At 37.0% G+C, this 23433-nt stretch overlaps 1 protein-coding gene across 1 annotated transcript in view; it reads left to right on the plus strand.

The window, feature by feature from the left end:
- The window catches only part of cacna1c (calcium channel, voltage-dependent, L type, alpha 1C subunit), a 290041-nt gene that overhangs the window by 91532 nt on the left and 175076 nt on the right, over positions 1-23433 (plus strand). Inside the window, exon 2 of the mRNA XM_038289381.1 lies at positions 21560-21989. Coding sequence (XP_038145309.1) covers positions 21560-21989 — 430 coding nt within the window. The remainder of the gene's footprint in view (positions 1-21559; positions 21990-23433) is intronic.

A 23433-nucleotide genomic window follows, 5' to 3' on the forward strand; every position in this document is an offset into this window, starting at 1 on the left:
CTTTATTCTCTTTAAATGTTTTTCTGTCCTCTTTTATTACCATTCGAATTAACCATCTTTTTGATTTTATCATTATTTTCCCTTCTGTGGCCACATCCAGGAAGGTTAGCTACAGCCTTATGGATCTTAAATTTATTCAAAATCTTCACATGGACATCATGCTCCTTGGAGATGGTCTCTTTATATCTATTATTATCTTTCATTTTCTTTGTTATCTCCTCAGACAACTCTTTCCTTCTCTTCCTCTAGTCCATGTTGAGTGTGGTACACACCATGTTACCAAACAGCTTTTCCAAAAAGATTTTCTAGTTGCACCATCTTTTTGCCCAGGCCTGCTCATAATTCTGTTGAAGCATGATTTAAAAGTAATGTGTGACTTTAATTTTCTTAAATGGCTTTACTTAGCATGATTTTTGTGAGATTCAAATTATTTCTGGGACCATTGTGGATTTTTCTCTCAATTAATTTTGCCTTGCAGCTGAAATTCTCTTTAGACCTGGTTTTAGAAAGTATACATTTTAGTCAACTGCAGTCAAGAAGGCTAAAATATATTGGTCAAAAAAGGAGGACCGGGACTTTAGCGCATTAGCTTTGATTAACTAATTAGATGTGTTTAAACACGTAAGAAAAAAAAATGCCATTCACTGCATTTTCTGATATACATACTAAAATCCCAAGTGGGAACCAGGTACTCGCCGTTTCTTGCACCCACATAAATCTGATGCAAAAGCAGCATCACAGGAGTTACTCTACTTGGGGTATCTAAGCTTAAAAAATCATGGCCGATATGCAGCATTCAAACTCACACCTCCCAGCTCAAAACCTACCTACTGTGTGCTCAACTACCTGTGTTCCTTCTTCACTTCGTCTCTGCACGCCGTCAGTCTGATCCCTGCTCAGTTGGCTCTCTCTGCCCTCACGACTTGTTTAAATGTATGTAAATGAACCACACCAACCGGCCAATTAAAGACGGGCCTTTTTGCACTTGCAGCACTGAATGCTCAATAATGAATAGCATTTGTTAAGTAATGCTTTAAGCAGAGTTGACCCGTCATAGTTTTGTCAATGTTAGAAATGTAAGTTTATATTCTGTTTACAGCTAATCTAAACTTCTTTAGGAAATATTGTATGTCTTGTTGCTTTATACATTTTTTTAACCACATTTAGTAGAAGGAATCTTGCTTAATTTAACGTCTATATAGGAGTTTTTCAAGACGTTGCATAAAGTATCAGGGTTTTTTAAAGCTGAATGATTATAAATCTCAAACAGTCTGATGGTAGAATAAATAAATAATCGATTAAATACAAGATTTATTTTTTTATGTGGTCATATGATTATTTGTTCAATAATTGAGGGGAAAAAGTTTTTTTTGAACTAAAGGTTGGGTTATGGTTTCAGATTAAAATGTGATAATGATTAATTAATTAGAGACCCTTTAAATATCTCAATTAAAAATTGTAATCCCATCCCACCAATAAGATACCTTTGACATATTTGTGCAGTGTTTTGTTGGTCTATAAACATACAAGGGTTTGTGTTTGTATAGTGACAAGATAAAAAATAAAATCCAGATATAGAAATACTCGTAAAGGAACTAAGCATTGGTCAAACAAAATAGACTCCATACACACATTGTTTTATTTTCCTTTGCGTTCAGCTGAGACTCAGTCTTGTAATTCAGAATTCTGAGAAGCTTGCTTGTTTTTTCAGCTGCATTAATGGTTGGCAGAGGGGTGGAGAGAAAAATTTCCATCTAACTGAAAATGACTGATAGAGAGGTGGTGGGGAAAAAGTGAGATGCAGCAAGACAGGGGAAATGGAAAAAAACGGGAAGCAAGGACAGGAATATCCATAGAAGATTTGATGCTAGAGAGTTTATGGTGGGAGTGACAGCTGTATAGATTGGTGATAAAAGAAGGCAACAAAGAGGAGAAGAAAGGTTAGGTAGGGAAGAGTTAGTAGAATAAACGTGGAGGACAGTGCAATATGAATAAGTGGAAAGGAAGCAAGGAGGGTGAATTATTTTGCTGTGAAGATGAGTAAAAGAAGTGGAAGTTATAGAAAAAGAGTGAGTGCAAAAGGAGGTCATCTTTTAAAAGAAACGGTAATTTAGCGGGGCTGGCAAATGACTGCACTGAACTGGAAAGCAGACCATTGGTGAAGCCCAGTTTCCTGAACCCTTTTATTCTCATTATCAGAGCTGCTGTGAAAAAACTAACATGCATTTGCAGGTGTTCCTCCTACATCAATTAGCATGTGATCAGCTGTCATCATCAGTTAATTAGATGATAATTACAAGTTCACTGTCCATGTTGGCTGTAGTACAGGGGGAGAAAAAACAAATGGAGGGAAAGACTTCTAACATAACAGACAGATGAACAGGAAGAAACTAAACAAAGAAAGGCAAACAGCAGAGATGATGCAGGAGACCTATTTGTAGACCGGTCCTCCTCTTAGTGAGTTATCTGCCTGAACTGATTAACAGCTAGGATAACGTAAGACTTTTAAAGTTCATTGTCATAGTAATGCTGCAGTTTGCAGACAAACTGCATTGTTACTGGTTACCAATATAAGACCAAACAATCAGTAGAATACTGATGTTATAAATGACGTTGTTATGAGGCAGAGCGCGTAGCGCTGTGGTGATAGGATCTGTCTCTAGTCTTTATCATTAAGTCGATAACAGCTCTACTGACTTTAGCTTGTATCACAGTTCATTGGAGCCTGTAGATCAGCTCTCATGGAAGTTCAACTCGATAAGGTTGACTTACCGTCTTCAACTCACTGATAACTTTAAACATGTGACTTGCTCTTTTGATGTTGGCCAAAACTCTTATATTGCTTGTGCATTATATGATGTAGCTTTCACATATTTCCTTTAGTTATAGTGGATTATTGCTCATTTTAATAAATTTGCCATAGCATTAACAATACTGATTGGTAAAAGAAGTAAATAATCTCATTATTTTGTCAGCTTTGATATTTAAGAAGAGTAGAGTTAATTGTCTGTTCTCAAAGCTTAAATCCACTGTCAAATTTGGGTGCTGCTGAAAGGTAATTAAAAACTATTTTTTTTCAAATAAAAAATGGGGAGTTTGAACCACAGAGACTTATTTTACATGAGAAACTTAAAAAATAAAACGCTTACTTCGAAGGGAATAGCTAAAGTTAAAGAGACTAAAGTTTTTAAAGCTCATAGTTGGAAGCTTGGTAGATATAAAAAAAAGTCACCTTTAGAATATTTCAGTTATTTTCAAAAATAAGAAATGTCAACATGTCTAGCCACATTTAAGACAATTAAAGGCAACTAAACCAAGAAATAAGTTGACAGAGGTCAAGGTTGACTTGTATAGGGTTGACTAGCTTTAGGAGGACCCTAAAGCTAGTCAGAGCATGTGACTACCTCCATTTTAGTTGGTTGTGGTCAGAAACTTGACACCTGCTGCATGGTTTGGTCCTATTAGTGGCTAGAAGGCACAACTGTTGAGTAAAAGGCAGTATTTTTGTTGGGTAGAGATGTGTAGAGTACACGGGTTCATTCAGCTATTCAGCAGCTGGCAAGAATGAACTATAAGGCAAAAAGAAAGTGGTCCACCATCTACAATGATTTAATTGCTGTGTTTCATAACTTTCATGGCCACAGGAGAAAAACGTCCAGCTTCATTCAGTATACAGACCGCTTCTACAAACATTTATGAAAGAATGAGTCATTTCTTAGAAGATCAGTCCGTTCCAGCATGGTAATGTGATAAAATACCACCTGTGGAATAAGTCAGGATTGGAAAATGTTCCAACTGCAGTATATTTAGCAGCCAACTCTTCGTGGAATTCAAGCAACTGTTAACATTTGGAAATAAAGGGCATCTTAAGAACAAAGTGGTAAGCCAGGTAAAATTACAGCAGAAGCTAAAACACCTAGTGTTAAATCAAATGCCTATATTTAAACCTGTATGTCAGCTCGTGCCATACAATGCTTCTGATGCAGTTGTGGAGAGTACACACCTAGTGGACTCAAGATTAGTGGAGATGCATTCTCTGGAGTGACAAATCATGCTTCTTGATCGGGCAATCCGATAAAGGAGTAGGTTTGGCGGTTGCCATGGGAATGGCATTTGAGTCAGGTAATGTTTGGTGCAGAGGTAAGCAAATACTTTTGTGCATATCTCTGTTTGAAACCATCATTGGAGAAAATAATATTCAATATTCTTCTCTATTATTCTCTAGTGCTCATTAGTTATCCTTCCAAAATAGTAAAATGTTGATTTTCTTAAATGAAAGCATAATTTTTAGAAGTCCTCTTTATAACTGATGTTTCTTATAAAATCCAATCAATTTGTCTCTAATATGTGGAATAAAAGGTGACATGGGTGGTTTGACAGAATCACAGACAGTTTATGACAGATAATAAAGATACTTATTTGACAACATCATGCTGGACTGAATCTCTGAAGTAAAAACTAATTATTGCAAAGTGAGTGAGGCATTGCTTGTTCTATATACAAGTATGTAGGTTACATTTACCTGTGGTAGAAGTAGACCAAGAACAAAAAAAAAACCCCAACAAAAAACGCTTAATCTAGTGGTAACCAAATTAAAACAAAGGTTTCCAGTAAAAACTATCATTTAACATGTAATGTTTGACTCAAACGAAAACATAAGACTTTTTCTACATATATACTCTCAGATATATATATATATATATATATATATATATATATATATATATATATATTTATTTTGATAAGACGACAAGATAAAATACAATCCTTACTTAACCCCTTCATTTGCTCAGTTTTCTTTTTGGGTATTGTTCTTGATTTTCAGTTTCTTGAAAAAGTCTTATATAGTGGTTTGGCTAAGACTTGGCTTTTTTTTACTGGTTTTAATAAAACTCTTGTTCTCTCCCAAAAGCTGGTAACTTTGTTTATTTAACAATTATGTGACTTATTGCAACAAATATGGTGAAATCACAAAATTTCCTGCATGTCTTCAGCTAAGTTTAAGTCATTAGTTTTAGCTTTAGGTGTCCTGGTTGAACTTGTAAAAAAAAATCACTGATCAGAATGCTGTGGCCAAATTCTGAATGTTTCTGAAAAGCTTATAGATTTAGGCCTTTATTTTTTTCTTCACAAAAAAATAGCATAAAAAATCAAGACCAAATACTGGAAAAATGTTACATTTGCTGCTTTAAACAATGAATGATTATCTTTATAAGGCGAATTGTTTTACTGAATTGAAACAAAGCAAGTTAGCGAGTTATAATGTACTATTAATATTATTATGGTTAGGAGTTGGTGTAAGACTACTTTTCTCATGAAAGTATTCATACACCTGCAAGATTTAAATATAGATTAATACACTTCTAAAAAGATAAATAAAGGGGAAAAGGGGCACAAGGGCTGGCAAAGAATTGAACCTTTCTAAACTTTATGCAGTACACAACCCCTCATGCTTCATGACTTAACAGAAATGGGCAGGTTAAGAAAATAGTTGATGGTAGTGGTACATGCAAACATAAAATTATCAAACAAATTGTTCTCAAACAAAGGCCCTTCATTTAAAGTTCAAAAACAGATATTTGTCACAAATACAGCATTAAATTGTGGCATCAACCAAAAAAAAAAATGTAATAGATTTTTTTGTTTGTTCATAGAAGACAATAGAAGCTCTTCAGCAATGGTTTTAATGTACTTCTGATTCTCCTGGACTCTATATTCTTCATTAATGGCAGCAAGAATGGAGCTGTTAGAGAAAACTGCATTTTTCTGCTCCCCCTTTAACTTAGGGTTAACAGGACCTTCAGACATTTCGTGTTATTTAAAGCCTGCATGTGTATATATTGCTTTTTTCGAATTGCACAATCCCGAGAATGAGCTAGGAGTATTTGGGACAGAGAAATCTCTACATGCAAAGCAGTAAGAGGCATCTTGGCTTTGTGAACACTCAAGCCATGGATAAAGTTTATACTAGTCAACTCTGAAGCACCTTTTGTGATCACTTGCACTGTTCGAGGAAATACTTTCAACACAGGCCGAGTAGGAAGAGCAGCACCAGACTGAAATATCTGAAAATTACACAAAATACCAATTAAAAGGACTGATTGTAGCAATAGTAATATTTTATTACTAACATTTGATACTAAACCCTGTTCCTACTGTAACAGTAAAATAGCATTAGAAATAACCCTCATAATCATGTGTGTACAGTATATAAAAAAATTTAGTATGTATATATACCATGAGATCCAGATGATGTTGCATGTTTTGGGGCAGCAGAACTATCAGCATCAGGTATTGACATATCATCAGAATTATTCTCCTCATAGATGTAGAGGTTAAAAATAACATTTACTTCCATTACTATAATATATAACTTTTATTATACAACTCCACTTATCTTCCAAATTTTAATTCTTCATTATATATAAACTTCACTTTGCCATGTAATTATTGACATAACATTTTTTTTTAAATTAGAAAACTAAAAAACTTCTAAAGTGAAGATATAAGAAAGATACATATTATTAACTTGCAAGTAGCATAATTTTATTTACAATGATGATTAAAAGGGGCTTCAGATTCTCTTAATTGGTCCAGTAAGTTTATGCACCTCCTACAAAGATTTATCTAGGTAAAGATTGTGTTCTTGAAATAATTATATTATCTTTCCCTTCTCTAACATTTTATCTAAATTGTGTTCTTATTAAATTATAACTAAGAAAAGATGTGCGACTTAGAAGTCAGAAATTTCTATGTAAAATCATTTTATTTAATCTTGGACTCACGAATTGTGGGTCTAGTGATAAGGTGACCTATTATTTTCATTATTATTATTAGTGCCGTTCCTAGAAACTTGACTGGATTGGGCTTTTTCACTGCTACTAATCACCACAACTTCACAATAGGTAGCAGTGGCTGACTCTGACACTGTTCTTTTGTTGAAGAAGCTTTCAATCTCCAATGTCCCTGTGTCTCTTCATGTCTATTGTTTTGTGTCCTTGGAAGTGACAACAATCGATCAAAATACAGTGGCAATGACATCCGTTACTAAAATGATTTTTTTTCTCTTATTTTTACTCCTTATTTATAGTAGGAGACACATATACAGTATTTATCAAGTTTTAATTCGGAAAAAAATGCATACACTGATTGGAAACATACCTACACAAACTTGTCACTTCAACATTTGTATTTTGATCACAATCAGGAACACAAAGTCAGAAAGACTAGATGCCACTAGCGCACTAGCTGGGGGCTAGTGGCTTTAAGGGCTGTAAGACGCTTTTAATAATTCATAAGCAAAGTATAAAACTGAATAAATTTACTTACCAATAGATAAGATGCATCACTGAGACCAGAAGTTTGGTTGACCTGTTCTACTTCCTTAGTGTAGTTATGCAGTAAGATCAACATAACACTAAGCCGGAGCTCTAGCACGCTGGAATATGCAACCCACAAAACTCAAAATGAATTTTCAGGGTTAGGTTGATGTTTTGAGGACCCAAATGCAGAGGTGAGGAGGCAGAGGTAATTTTTGGTAGATTTAATGAAATTACTTAGTACTCACAGGCAACTGAGGAAGGAATCCAAAAATCCAACATCACAAAATACAGAAAAACCAGAACCTTGGAGCCATCAGGGAAAACAAACATAAGGAGCCAGGAAAAGCTGGTGAAAGATGAGGAACCAGCACTGAGGAACTGAACAGGGAGAGTATTTATGGCTGACTGAACAAAGGCAGGACTAACGAGCTGATTGGGAGCAGGTGTGAACAGAGGCTTCTAGAAGGGAGCTAGGGAAAAGGAGACCAACACAAAAAGGTAACAGAGAACAACAAAGTCTAAAAAAACCTAAGAACTCACATATATCCAGAAACCAGAACAAAATAGGAATCAAACCAATAAAACTAGAAAACATGGAGCAAAGTAAACTGAATACTCAAAAGAAAACTTAACAGAACCGAGACAGTCACAGTGTGAGCTGTTCTGTGTGATTGATAGGTGGGTTTTACTTACTATGGTACGAAAACAAAGAAGCCAACCTATCAGATCAAGGGTTGCCACAGGGGTGGCAAATGAGGTTTCAGTGGTGGCACGGGCCACCCCAGGACACTTGGCATATGCCAGAGAACAACATGATTGGCAAATTCGCCACTGGTGCCTTGTGCTCTGAGATGAAGACAGGTTCACACTGAGCTCATGTGGCAGACATGACTCAGTCTGGAAACACCATAGAGAGCAATCCGTTGCCTGCAACATTCTTTAGCATGACTGGTTTGGCAGTGTATCACGACTGCCATTAGGTACCGAGATGAGATCCTCAGACCCCTTGTGAGACCATATGCTGGTGAGGTTGGCCCTGTGTTCCTCCTAATGCAGGACAATGCCAGACCTCATGTAGCTGGAGTGTGTCAGTAGTTCCTGCAAGATGGAGACATTGAACCTATGGACTGGCCCACTTGTTCATCAGACCTGAACCTGATTGAGCACATCTGGGACATCATGTCTAGCTACATCTACCAACATCACATTGCACCACAGACTGTCCAGGTGTTGGTGGATGCTTTAGCCCAGGTCTGGGGGTAGAGCCATCTGGAGACCATCCGCCACCTCATTAGCAGCATGCCCAGGCATTGTAGGGAGGTCAGAGAGGCAAATGGAGGCTACATATAAAACAGTCTTATTTTGACCTGTTTTAAGGATATTACATAAATGCTGGATCAGCCTGTCATTTTTTTCTCGTTAATTTTGTGTGTCACTCACCCAAATCCAGACCTCCATTGGTTAATAAATCTGATTTCCATTGATGATTTTTGTGCGATTTTGTTGTCAGCACAGTCAACGTTGTACAGAACAAGGTATTAATTGGAATACTTCATTCATTCAGATCTAGGATGTGTTATTTGAGTGTTCCTTTTATATTTTTGAAGAGTGCCTTTCAATCCTACCTACATGTTTCTTTTAACTCTACACTAACATTTGTAGCTGCATATGCACTTACTTAAATCTGATTTTGGAAAACGCTGAAGATTATGGTAATTGAAATTAGGCTTTTCCTTTTCATCGGCTTGTAACTCGAATATGTAGAACGAAAAACATAATTATGTCCTTTTTAATTGCTAACATCTTTATGCGTGCTCTTATTCAGTTTCTAAATACATTAGGGATCTAACGTCCATTCTGCAGACTGCCGTCAGCACAATTTGGTAGCAGTTATACGTGGTGCATTCATCGTTTTCATAAATTTTTTTAGTGCCGGTGCTAAAGAATATTTAATTCTCTCTTTAATGTGAAATAATGGAATATAAATTAATTGTTCTTATACCCATGTGCTTGGTCTATCTTCTTTGGCTTGTTTCCTATAGCTTTGGATCAAACTAATACATTCAAGGTGACCTCAGATTTACTTTAATATTTAGCTTGATCAAATCTGTATCCTGTATTTTCTGGTGAAGTATTGATTCCACCCCTTACTCTTTTTTTCTTTTAACCTCTATTCTTCCAATTGGGCAACAGAACTTAATCTAAGGGGACACCAACACATGTGACTGAAGAAAGACCCATAAAGACAGACAGATTGGCATCTTACTTTGCTGTGATTCTCACTGCTCACACAAATACTGAGAAGCACATCTGTTTTTTTTTTTGAGGTGAGCTCCCTGTGAGAGAGGTGAGCAGAGAGATAAACTGATCTGGAAGAAGTCAATACACTGGAAGTGATTATGTGACAGTGTGTGTTTGTTTAAAGGTGTGTTTGTCAGTGATAGCAAGCTGAGGGAGACGTTAGTGTTCAACAGCAGCCAGGAACAAGACCTTTAGAGAAACCAGTAAAAGGTAGATAGAAAGAGGAAAACACATCAAAACAGGGAATAATCTTATAATACATGTTTATATTTTGTGTATTACTAGATAAACAACTAAAACAACTGCTTAGAGGGCCAAATACCACATCTACTGATTTTTTTTTTATTTTTATCAAAACACACTTCGCTGTATTTGCGAAGCCTCATGTGTTGTTTTCTCAATCCATAATATTTAAAGAAACCTTCAGGGAACTTCAGCTTTAGCACTGGAATGAAAGCAATAAATTGTATTTATTTAGCACTTTGTCAAAACAGCTATTGCATCATAGTTGGCTCATACAAAGTCAATACTCAAGGAAACCACTAGATGTTTTTAAGCATGTTATGAGCATCTAAAAATTGGGGGAATTTGTCTTCATTCCTTTTATTACACAGCTGTAGTGCACAAGACAGCAATCCTGGGATATGCTTCCTCAGTTTAGGCATGAGCCCTAAAGAAGGGATGCTTTCAGTATCTTGTATTGTCTTCCATTCACATGTGTGCGTTTTTGTTTTATTAACAGGCAGTATGAAAATACCTGCTCTCATCATGTACCTTTAATAATTAACTTCTTTAAGTGTAATATCTAACTTTAAGGCTAAGGCTCTTCAAGTGTCAGTTAAATGCCTCTCAAAGGACTGAGTGTTTTTTTTTAATATAATTTTTACTATTTATTTAATTTTTTTTATTTTTTCTAAATCTAATTTTGTGTTTTTTATCCTATTTTATATGTTTTTATCTTTGCTATCGGACAGGGGAATTTCACCTTTAAGGAATCATTAACCTATCCATCTACACTCACCGGCCACTTTATTAGTTACCCCATGCTAGTAACGGGTTGGATCCCCTTTTGCCTTCAGAACTGCCTCAATTCTTTGTGGCATAGATTCAACAACGTGCTGGAAGCATTCCTCAGGGAGTTTGGTCCATATTGACATGATGGCATCACACAGTTGCCGCAGATTTGTCGGCTGCACATCCATGATGCGAATCTCCCGTTCCACCACATCCCAAAGATGCTCTATTGGATTGAGATCTGGTGACTGTGGAGGCCATTTGAGTACAGTGAACTCATTGTCAAGTTCAAGAAAACAGTCTGAGATGATTCCAGCTTTATGACATGGCGCATTATCCTGCTGAAAGTAGCCATCAGAAGTTGGGTACATTGTGGTCATAAAGGGATGGACATGGTCAGCAACAATACTCAGGTAGGCTGTGGCGTTGCAACGATGCTCAATTGGTACCAAGGGGCCTAAAGAGTGCCAAGAAAATATTCCCCACACCATGACACCACTACCACCAGCCTGAACCGTTGATACAAGGCAGGATAGACCCATGCTTTCATGTTGTAGAAATTCTGACCCTACCATCCGAATGTCGCAGCAGAAATCGAGACTCATCAGACCAGGCAACGTTTTTCCAATCTTTTATTGTCCAATTTCGATGAGCTTGTGCAAATTGTAGCCTCAGTTTCCTGTTCTTAACTGAAAGGAGTGGCACCCGGTGTGGTCTTCTGCTGGTGTAGCCCATCTGCCTCAAAGTTCGACGTACTGTGCGTTCAGAGATGCTCTTCTGCCCACCTTGGTTGTAACGGGTGGTTATTTGAGTCACTATTGCCCTTCTATCAGCTCGAACCAGTCTGGCCATTCTCCTCTGACCTCTGGCATCAACAAGGCATTTCCGCCCACAGAACTGCCGTTTACTGGATGTTTTTTCTTTTTCGGACCATTCTCTGTAAACCCTAGAGATGGTTGTGGCCGGTGATTGTATATGCAGCTCTGTAGTACTGGTACAAAAGTCTTTATTGGAATATAGATGAAAGTTTGGTATCAATTATCACAATTTATAATTAGAGCAAAAAAAAAAAAACAGTTGATTGAAAGCAAAGAAATTTGGATTCAGAGAATGCCTACAAATTGTGATAGAAACAAGTAGCGATCAGCTCTATTAATTTGTAAAGGTCGGGATTGGGAAGAAACTTTTGCCCTTCAACATCAGGGAACTTCCTGCATGAGTTTTTGTTGCTGGTGTTTCTTTGTTTGACAACCTTTTTCATTTTGGGTTCAACTTTGCTCCATCAAAACATCATACTGGAACCTGAGCATTTAATGCACACCAGCAGAGATGGTTTTCGTTAGTCGTAATTGTGGTAAACATATGTGAAGATGTAATCCTGACAATATCTTGCTTGTGGCATCTATTTGAGGATATGAACCATTGTAGAATCCACTGTCTTATCTAAGGAGGAAAAAACAATAAACAAAAGAGGATGAAGGGATATACAGGTGCTGGTCATAAAATTAGAATATAATGAAAAAGTAGATTGATTTCAGTAATTCCATTTAAAAAGTGAAACTTGTATATTATATTCATACATTACATACAAACTCATATATTTCAGATGTTTATTTTGTTTAATTTTGATGATTACAAATGACAACAAATGAAAATCTCAAATTCATCATATCAGAAAATTAGAATATTGTGAAAAGGTTCAAAATTGATGGCCCCTGGTGCCACACTCTAATCAGCTAATTAACTCAAACCACCTGCAAAAGCCTTTAAATGGTCTTTCAGTCTAGTTCTATAGGCTACACAATCATGGGGAAGACTGCTGACTTGACAGTTGTCCAAAAGACGACCATCGACACCTTGCACAAGGAGGGCAAGACACAAAAGGTCATCGCTAAAGAGGCTGGCTGTTCACAGAGCTCAGTGTCCAAGCACATTAATAGAGAGGCGAAGGGAAGGAAAAGATGTGGTCGAAAAAAGTGTACAAGCAAGAGAGATAACCGCACCCTGGAGAGGATTGTGAAACAAAACCCATTCAAAAATGTGGGGGAGATTCACAAAGAGTGGACTGCAGCTGGATTGAGTGCTTCAAGAACCACCACACACAGACGTATGAAAGACATGGGTTTCTGCTGTCGCATTCCTTGTGTCAAGCCACTCTTGAACCACAGACAGCGTCAGAAGCGTCTTGCCTGGGCTAAAGAGAAACAGGACTGGACTGCTGGTGAGTGGTCCAAAGTCATGTTCTCTGATGAAAGTAAATTTTGCATTTCCTTTGGAAATCAAGGTCCCAGAGTCTGGAGGAAAAGAAGAGAGGCACTTCATCCACGTTGCTTGAAGTCCAGTGTAAAGTTTCCACAGTCAGTGATGGTTTGGGGTGCCATGTCATCTGCTGGTGTTGGTCCATTGTGTTTTCTGAGGTCCAGGGTCAACGCAGCCACATACCAGGAAGTTTTAGAGCACTTCATGCTTCCTGCAGCTGACCAACTTTTTGGAGATGCAGATTTCATTTTCCAACAGGACTTGGCACCTGCACACAGTGCCAAAGCTACCAGTACCTGGTTGAAGGACCATGGTATCCCTGTTCTTAATTGGCCAGCAAACTCTCCTGACCTTAACCCCATAGAAAATCTATGGGGTATTGTGAAGAAGAAGATGCAATACACCAGACCCAACAATTCAGAAGAGCTAAAAGCCACTATTAGAGCAACCTGGGCTATCATAACACCTGAGCAGTGCCACAGACTGATCGACTCCATGCCACGCCGCATTGCTGCAGTAATACAGGCCAAAGGAGGCCCAACTAAATACTGAGTGCTGTACATGCTCATACTTTTCATGTTCATACTTTTCAGTTGGCCAACATTTCTATAAATCCTTTGTTTTTATTGGTCTTCAGTAATATTCTAATTTTCTGATATGATGAATTTGAGATTTTCATTTGTTGTCATTTGTAATCATCAAAATTAAACAAAATAAACATCTGAAATATATGAGTTTGTATGTAATGTATGAATATAATATACAAGTTTCACTTTTTAAATGGAATTACTGAAATCAATCTACTTTTTCATGATATTCTAATTTTATGACCAGCACCTGTATTTAATCGGGCCGCGCATACTGTATGGATAATCCTCTCTGGCTCACTTTTACTTAATATTATTCCTCCCATTTCTCTCTGTAAAACTGTGTAATCTCAGAAAGATTATTGTTGCTCACAGCTCATCCTTCATGGTCTATTCCCTTACATGCATTGTTGTCTAAAGTCATGTTCTCTTTGTATTTCTCCTTTCACATTTACATTTGAAAAAAAAAATGGAATGAGAGATTTATTTAAAGATAATACTTGTCGATTGAGCTACAGTATAAAACTTTTACACAGGTGGTATGAGTGGTGTGCAAATATGATTTCCAAACGATGCCGTTTGAGTCTTAAATTAAGTGAATACACAATGATCACAGTATGTATGCTTCCTTAGAGCTGTCATCCTTACAGGTTGTTTGTGATTATCATTGCATCTTTGTAGAGGGATTTATACCAGCAAATTACCCTAACCTTTAAAGAGTGCAAATCAGTAATCACACAACAGGCGGAGCACATAATTTCAAAATTAAATTGTAACACTTATGACCTTATAGTTCAATTGAAAAACAAACATGTAAAGGGACCTAGAATTATAAAAATAAGAAAGTTTTACATGTGTGTGCACACTCTAATGCAAATACTTTATTAATTCCATATTTTAATGCAATTTGAACATTTTGGAAGACGTCTATCAGCAATTATATGTCTGAAAAATCTAAAATAAAGCTCATCTATCCAATTAGGATGTTTCAGGTGTTCATAACATTAAGTTGAAGTGATATTTTTGCTAAGATAATACAGTGATAGAAATCATGTTATTATGCAAGTTGTGACATTATCCAACGGCAGATTAAACAGCACAGTTTATATAAAGTGTATCAGGTTCAACTGTATTTGGGTAAAATGAGGCAGAGGTGTAAATAGGAAAAGAGCATGCCTCTCTAAAACTGATACAAAACCTTAAACAAGCCATGGAGGCTACTACAAGGGTGATTGTTACTTTCTTTGGGTGGAACTGGAATTTTCTATCTCAATGCCTGAAGTTATGAGCCTTTGTGCAGCACGTTTAAGTGTCTGCTTAAAACTAGTAGGGTGTCGCTTTTCAACCTCAAATTGAATCTAAGCACCCATCCTTATGAGCAAGAGAATACCCTCAAATGAATATAATGTTTTTAAAAAGTCCTTAAGAGAGGAAATCTTACAGAAAATGTTGGGAGCCACCTGGATACAGATGTGGACAAGTCTGATAGATTTTGAGAGGTTTCATAAGGTAGAATGGATAAATATAACCAAGTCAAAACGTACTGATAGACCTTTACCAAAGAAGAGTAAATTATGTTTTGCAAATAGGAAATGCTTTATCAAACTATTAGTTTTACAATCTGCACACCTATTTTACCCAGTTATTGTGGCTTTTGTGTGTTTTCTCCTAATACATTTGTTTGTTTTCTTTATTTAAAAAAACGGTTTTGACAGTTTTAATACATCACACAAACCTGGCATTATACCTGGGGCTTAAAACTTAAGAAAACATACATAGAGGAAATAATTGACTCAAAAGGGACAAGAAAAATAGAACTGCCACCAGCATTTGTTTTCCTGTGCAAAATGTCCTCTTAAAAGACCATTTTGAAGCTATGTGACAGTTTCAGCTATTTGACAGATCATTTAAAAGGCTGGTAACCTTTTTTTTCACGTAACATATCTATAAAATGCAGGAACAAAAAGTGATTAGATATTAAAGTGAATAGGACAATTCCTGCTTACCCCTAAGAGTCTCCGTAAATTAGATAGGGTGGCAGGATGCCCCTTGTGTTATAAGACAGTATAAAGGGGGATGGTTGGCCTAGTGGTGGGAGCAGTGCACTTGTGCTCTGAGAAGGTTGCAAGTACCCGGTTCGATCCCCACAGCCTGCACTATGAGTCCCTGAGCAAGACCCTTAATCCCACACTGCTCCCCAGGCGCCGCACAATGGCAGCCCACTGCTTCCCAATGGGATGGGTCAAATGAGAAGGTGATTTTTTTCCAATGTGAGATTAATTAAGTTCAATTACTATAATTATTACAAAGCAGTGGAAAATGCTAAGGTTGACATAATGCTGTGATTCATCTAATCTACCTGTTTTAAAAAAAATTTTTTATCCCAAAAAAAAAAATTTTTTTACCAAAAAAAATTTTTTTTAAAAAGGGGGTTTTTCCCCAATTTTTAAACCCCCCAAAAATTTTTTTTTTTTTTTTAAAAACTTTTTTTTTTTTAAAAAATTTTTGGGGCCTTTTTAAAAAAAGGGTTTTTGGGGTTAAAAAAGAAAATAAAAAAAAAATTTTTAAAAAAAGGGAAAAAAAAAAAAGGGAAAAATTTTTTTTGGAAAAAAAAAATTTTTTAAAATTTTTTTTTTTTTTGGGTTTTTGGGTTTTTTTTTTTTGGGTTTTTTTTAAAAAAAAAAAAAATTTTTTTTAAAAAAAAAAAAATTTTTTTAAAATTTAAAAATTAAAAGGGGGACCCCGGGAAAAAAAAAAAAGGGGGGGTTTTTTTGGGGAAAACCTTTTTTTTTTTTTTAAAAATTTTTTTTTTTTCCCCCCTTTTTTTCCCAAATTAAAAAAAAGGGGGGGGAAAAAAGGCCCAAAAAGGGAAAAAAATTTTTTTCCCCTTTTTTTTAAATTTTTTTTTTTTAAAAAAAAAGGGGGAAAAAAAGGGGGGGGAAAACCGTGTTTTTTTTTTTAAAAATTTTTTTAAAAAAGGGGTTTTTTTTGGGGGAAAAAAAAAAAAAACCCCCCGGGGAAAAAAAAATTTTTTTTTGGGGGAAAAAAAAAAATTTTTTTTTGGGGAAAATTTTTGGAAATTTTTTTTAAAAAAAGGGGGTTTAAAAAAAAAAAAAAAAAAAAAATTTTTTTTTTTTTAAACCCCTTTTAAAATTTTTTTTTAAAAAAAGGGGGGCCAAAAAAATTTTAAATTTTTTTTTTTTTTTTAAAATTAAAAAAAACCAAAAAAAAAATTTTTTTTTTTTTTTGGCCCTTTTTTTAAAAATTTTATAAAAATTAAAAAAAGGCTAAAAATTTTTTTTTTTTCCCCTTCCCCCCCTTTTTTTAACTTTTTTTTCTTTTTTTTTTTTTTTTTTTTTTCCTTTTTTTTTTAAAAATAAAAAATTTTTTTTTTTGGGGGGGCCCAAAAAACCATTTAAATTTTTAAATTTTTAAAAAAAGGGGGTTTTAAAAAGGGTTTTAGAAAAGGGGGGGTTTTTTTTAAAATTTTTTTTTTTTTCCCCCCAACCTTCCCTTGTTAATTTTTTTTCCCCCCCTTTTTTTAAAATTTTTTTTTTAAAAATTTTTTTTTGGGGGGGGGGGTTGGGTTTTTTTTGGGGGGAAAGGGGGGGTTAAAATTCCCCCCAATACCCCCAAAAAAAAAAAAAATTTTTTTTTGGGGGGGGAAAAAAACCCTTTTTGGGGGGGAAAAAACCCTTTTTTTTTTGGAAAAAAACCCCTTTTTTTGGGCCCTTTGTTTGGGCGGGGAAAATTTTTCCGGGGCTTATTAACCCGGGCCCGGTTTTTTTGGGGGGGCCCCCAAAAAAATTTTTTTAAAAAAAAAAAAATTTTTTTTTGGGGGGGTTTTTTTTTTCCCCCTTTTTTTTTAAAAAAAAGGGCCCCCGGGGGGGGGAAAAAAAATTTTTCCCCAAATTTTTTTCCCCCCCCCCTTTTTCCCCCTTTTCCCCCGGTTTTGAAAAAAAAAAAAGGGGGGGAAAAAAAATTTTTAAAATTTTTTTAAAGGGGGGTTTAAAAAAAGGGCCCCCAAAAAAAAGGGTTTTTTTTTTTTAAAAAGAATTTTTAATTTTTAAAAACCCCCCCCCTTTTTTTTGGGGGGGGGGGGAAAAATTTAAACCCCTTTTTTTCCCCCATTTTTTTCCCAAAATTTTGGGGGGGAAAAAAAAAAAATTTTTAACCCCCAAAAAAAAAATTAATAAAAAATTTTTAAAAAATTTAATTTTTTTAAAAAAAAAAAAATTTGGGCAAAAACCCTTTTTTTTCCCTTTTTCCCCCCAAAAATTTTTTTTAAAAAATTATTTTTTTTCCCTTTTTTTTGGGGGGGTTTTGGGGGTTTAAATTTTTTTAAAATTTTTTTTAAAAAAACCCCCCAAAGTTTTAAAATTTTTTTTAAAAAAAATTTTTTCCCCAACCCCCCTTTTTTTTAATTTTTCCTTTTTTAAAAAAAAAATTTAAAATTTCCCCCAAAAAAAACCCCTCTTTTTTTTTAAACCCTTAAATTTTTTTTTTAATTTTTTTTTTTTTGGGTTTTTTTTTCCCCAAAAAAAAATTTCCCCCTTTTTTTTTGGGGGCCCCAAATTTGGAAATTTCCCCCCCTTTTAAAAAGGGGGAATTTTTTTGGGGTTTTTTTCCCCCTTTTTGGGGGAAAAAAACCCTTTTTAAATTTAAAAAAAAAAAAAAATTTCCCTTTGGTTTTTTCCCCCAAAAAAAAAGGGTTTTTTAAAAAACCCCCCCCGGGGGGTTTTTTTGGGGTTTTTTAAAAATTGGGGGGTTTTTTAAAAAACCTTTAAAACCCCCCCCTTTTTTTTTTTTTAAAAAAGGGGGGTTTTTGGGGTTTTTTTTGGGGGGGGTTTTTTTTTTTAAAAAAAACCGGGGTTTGGGGGGGGGGGAAAAAAAGGGGGGGGGGGTTTTGGGGGGGGGGGTTTGGGGGGGGGGGGGGGGTTTTTTTTTTCCCCCCCCAAAAAATTTTTTGCGGGAAAAGGGGTTTTTATTTTTTTAAAAAACCCCCCTTTTTGAAAAAAAAACCCCCCCCCAAAAAAAAAACCCCCCCCCAAAAAAACCCACCCCCCCCCCCCAAAAAACCCCCCCCCCCCCCCCCCCCCCCCCCCCCCCCCCTTTTTTCCCCCCCCCCCCCCCCCCCAAAAAAAAAAAATTTAAATCCTTTTCCCGGGAAAGGGAAAAAAATTTTGGCCTTTTGGGTTTTTTAAAAAAAAAAAAATTTTTTTTTTTTAATTTTTTTTTTTTCCCCTTAAATTTTTGGGGGGGTTTTCCCCTTTTTCCCCCCCTTTTGATGGGGTTAATCTACTCTGTTACAGGGATATTTTTAAAAGCTTTTAAGGGTTTTTCTGTAATTAAACCTCTTTTTAAGAAAAATGTCTCTTGACCCAGATGACTTTGGGCAATTTTTTAGACCTTTATCCAATTTTTCCTTTCTTATCCCAAAAATTTTTTGGAAGAAAGTAGTTTCCCAAAAAAGTTTGCGAACTTAACCTAATGACCCTTTTTAAGAGTTTCAGTTGGCTTTTGAGCTCTCATAGCACTGAAACAGCTCTGGTGAAAGTCACTAATGATATTCTCATGGCCTCAGATAATGGACTTGTATCTGTGCTCGTCCTGTTGGATCTTAGTGCTGCATTTGATACAGTTGACCATAATATTCTTTTAGAAAGACTTGAATATTTTGTTGGAATTAAAGGAACAGCACTAGACTGGTTTAAATCTTATCTATCTGATCGAATTCAGTTTGTTCATGTTAATGATAGATCTTCAACACGCTCAAAGGTTACCTGTGGAGTACCACAGGGATCAGTGCTAGGACCAATTCTCTTTACTTTATACATGCTCCCAATTGGTAGAATTATTAGACAGCATGGGATTAATTTCCACTGTTATGCTGATGATACCCAGCTATATCTGTCTATAAATCCAGATGAAGCTAACCCATTACATAGATTACAGGCATGTCTTGAAGACATAAAAACCTGGATGACTCTTAACTTTCTGCTTCTGAATGCAGATAAAACAGAAGTTATAGTCTTTGGACCAGAGTCTCTGAAAAAGAAACTGATTAGCCAGTCACTTCATTTGGATGGGATTAAACTGATTTCAGATAATAAAGTAAAAAATCTTGGTGTTATTTTTGATCAGGACCTGTCATTTAAATCCCATATCAAAGAGGTTTCTAGAATTTCCTTCTTTCATCTGAGGAACATTGCAAAAATTAGAAATATCCTGTCCAGGGGTGATGCTGAGAAACTAGTCCATGCATTTGTTACTTCAAGGCTGGACTATTGTAATTCTTTACTATCAGGAAGTCCACAAACTGTAGTTAAAAGCCTTCAGCTGATCCAAAATGCTGCAGCCAGGGTTCTGATGAAAATTAAAAAGAGAGATCATATCTCGCCTATCCTGGCTTCTCTTCATTGGCTTCCTGTTAAATCAAGAATAGAATTTAAAATCCTCCTTCTCACATATAAAGCCTTAAATGGCCAAGCACCATCTTATATCAGAGATCTGATTGTTCCTTATGTTCCTAACAGAGCACTTCGCTCTCAATCTGCAGGTTTACTAGTGGTTCCTAGAATTTCTAAAAGTAGAATGGGAGGCAGATCTTTTAGTTATCAGGCTCCTCTCCTGTGGAACCAACTACCAGTTTTAGTCCGTGAGGCAGACACCCTGTCTACTTTTAAGGCTAGGCTTAAAACTTTCCTTTTTGATAAAGCTTATAGTTAGGGTGGCTCAGGTTATCCTGAGCTATCTCTATAGTTATGCTGCTATAGGCTTAGACTTTTGGAGGACATAGGGACCCCCATTTCATCATTCTGCTTCATTCTCTCTCTGTTCTCCTATTCTGCAGAATCTGTTAGTTCAATCTCTAACCTTCTGCTCTCTCTGCTTTTCCTCAGAGTAGCTTTGCCTCGTCTGTTCCTGTTTGGCTGTGACGTCATCCTGGAAAGAAACATCAGCTGTGCTGCTTCCATCAACACCCTTGTTTATAGATGTTGGAGATCGGCCTGTTTTCCAGTGTGGTCCTGTTTCTCTGGCCGTGACTGAGTGGATGTGCTCTCTTCGTCCTCTGGCATGGGAGCTGCCTTGGAGCTCGTCTGCCTGGCTGTGTGTTTCCTGGACGGGGCCGCCTTTTACAGCTGCTTTTTGTATCTCTGTTTCTGTCTCCTTGAACCCCAGTCGGCCTCGGCAGATGGCCGCTCACACTGAGCCTGGTTCTGCTGGAGGTTTCTTCCTGTTAAAAGGGAGTTTTTCCTCTCCACTGTCGCTACAAGCATGCTTAGTGTGGGGGATTGTATTTGAGTCAATGAGTCAATGCAATCAACTGGTTTTCCTTAGATAGAAAACTTTGTATCAATTTGACTGTATGATCTGGTTGAACTGTAAAGTGCCTTGAGATGACATGTGTTGTGAATATGGCGCTATATAAATAAACTGAATTGAATTGAATTGAATAGAATTGTACCTTTAATATTTAAAGTAATGATGCAAGTGGAACAATGTGGTTAGTTTATTTCTTTGTGAAGTTACATGTAGCAAAATGTGGCTTGTCCAAGGTGCTCAAAACAGTAAATGATTCATATTATAAGGCTGAATTTGTGAGAGGATTCAGACAAGGACACGGGTGATTTGTTGCTTCCGAAGATGAAATAGCGAAAAAGTGAGGATTTTCTTTTTTGACATCTAAACATCTAAAATCAGTGTCCAAACCTAGGTTTTGTTTTGTGTTTTGTCTCCTTTGAAGTTCTGCTTGATGAAAACCAAGGCCCAGATGAACGGTTAAGAGCTAAACACTGTATAATTAGCTCTGCTGTACTTGTTGTACTCATGGGAGGACATGTGCATGTGGCCTGTTCTTCAAGGACAGTAAAATATGCAGGATGCAGTAAAAGCTGAAACACTTGCAGCATCTGAATTAACCTAGCCAATCGTCTTCAAGAAGTTGTGTGTTATCTCTTTAATCAATATGGGTAAAGGCGGGTTACTGAGGGAAGTAATGTACTGATTTTCTGATAAGATGTAGGATTTTTTAAGTTCACGTTTTAATTTTTCATCCTTTTTTCTCCACTACAGGCTCCGACTACTCTCCCCCTCCCCTTCCTCGGCCTCCTCCCGTTGTCTTGACGAATGAGCACAGAGGTGGCGGTAGCCATGGCGACCACAGTGGCGGGGGAGGAGGGGCCAACCGTGCGGTGGGTTTGGTTGGCCTTGCACCGGAGCACATTCCCACCCCAGGAGCAGCCCTGAGCTGGCAGGCAGCCATCGATGCTGCGCGGCAGGCTAAGATGATGGGCAACGCTGCTTCAGGCGGCGGGGCGGGACTTGGGTCAGGTGGGGGCGGCCCCATTTCTACAGCCAGCTCCACGCAAAGGAAGAGACAACACTACGCTTCTAAACCCAAGAAACAAACCACAACGACAGCCACAAGGCCGCCAAGGGCACTACTCTGTCTCACACTCAAGAACCCTATCCGCCGGGCTTGCATCAGCATCGTAGAGTGGAAGTATCCTTTAACCAACCATCCATCATTTTTTGTACAGGTGCTGGTCATAAAATTAGAATATCATGAAAAAGTAGATTGATTTCAGTAATTCCATTTAAAAAGTGAAACTTGTATATTATATTCATACATTACATACAAACTCATATATTTCAGATGTTTATTTGGTTTAATTTTGATGATTACAAATGACAACAAATGAAAATCTCAAATTCATCATATCAGAAAATTAGAATATTGTGAAAAGGTTCAAAATTGATGGCCCCTGGTGCCACACTCTAATCAGCTAATTAACTCAAACCACCTGCAAAAGCCTTTAAATGGTCTTTCAGTCTAGTTCTATAGGCTACACAATCATGGGGAAGACTGCTGACTTGACAGTTGTCCAAAAGACGACCATCGACACCTTGCACAAGGAGGGCAAGACACAAAAGGTCATCGCTAAAGAGGCTGGCTGTTCACAGAGCTCAGTGTCCAAGCACATTAATAGAGAGGCGAAGGGAAGGAAAAGATGTGGTCGAAAAAAGTGTACAAGCAAGAGAGATAACCGCACCCTGGAGAGGATTGTGAAACAAAACCCATTCAAAAATGTGGGGGAGATTCACAAAGAGTGGACTGCAGCTGGAGTGAGTGCTTCAAGAACCACCACACACAGACGTATGAAAGACATGAGTTTCTGCTGTCGCATTCCTTGTGTCAAGCCACTCTTGAACCACAGACAGCGTCAGAAGCGTCTTGCCTGGGCTAAAGAGAAACAGGACTGGACTGCTGGTGAGTGGTCCAAAGTCATGTTCTCTGATGAAAGTAAATTTTGCATTTCCTTTGGAAATCAAGGTCCCAGAGTCTGGAGGAAAAGAAGAGAGGCACTTCATCCACGTTGCTTGAAGTCCAGTGTAAAGTTTCCACAGTCAGTGATGGTTTGGGGTGCCATGTCATCTGCTGGTGTTGGTCCATTGTGTTTTCCGAGGTCCAGGGTCAACGCAGCCACATACCAGGAAGTTTTAGAGCACTTCATGCTTCCTGCAGCTGACCAACTTTTTGGAGATGCAGATTTCATTTTCCAACAGGACTTGGCACCTGCACACAGTGCCAAAGCTACCAGTACCTGGTTGAAGGACCATGGTATCCCTGTTCTTAATTGGCCAGCAAACTCTCCTGACCTTAACCCCATAGAAAATCTATGGGGTATTGTGAAGAAGAAGATGCAATACACCAGACCCAACAATTCAGAAGAGCTAAAAGCCACTATTAGAGCAACCTGGGCTATCATAACACCTGAGCAGTGCCACAGACTGATCGACTCCATGCCACGCCGCATTGCTGCAGTAATACAGGCCAAAGGAGGCCCAACTAAATACTGAGTGCTGTACATGCTCATACTTTTCATGTTCATACTTTTCAGTTGGCCAACATTTCTATAAATCCTTTGTTTTTATTGGTCTTCAGT

The sequence above is a fragment of the Cyprinodon tularosa genome, unplaced genomic scaffold (assembly GCF_016077235.1).
Source record: "Cyprinodon tularosa strain WSP-4 unplaced genomic scaffold, ASM1607723v1 ctg268, whole genome shotgun sequence".
Lineage (NCBI taxonomy): Eukaryota > Metazoa > Chordata > Actinopteri > Cyprinodontiformes > Cyprinodontidae > Cyprinodon > Cyprinodon tularosa.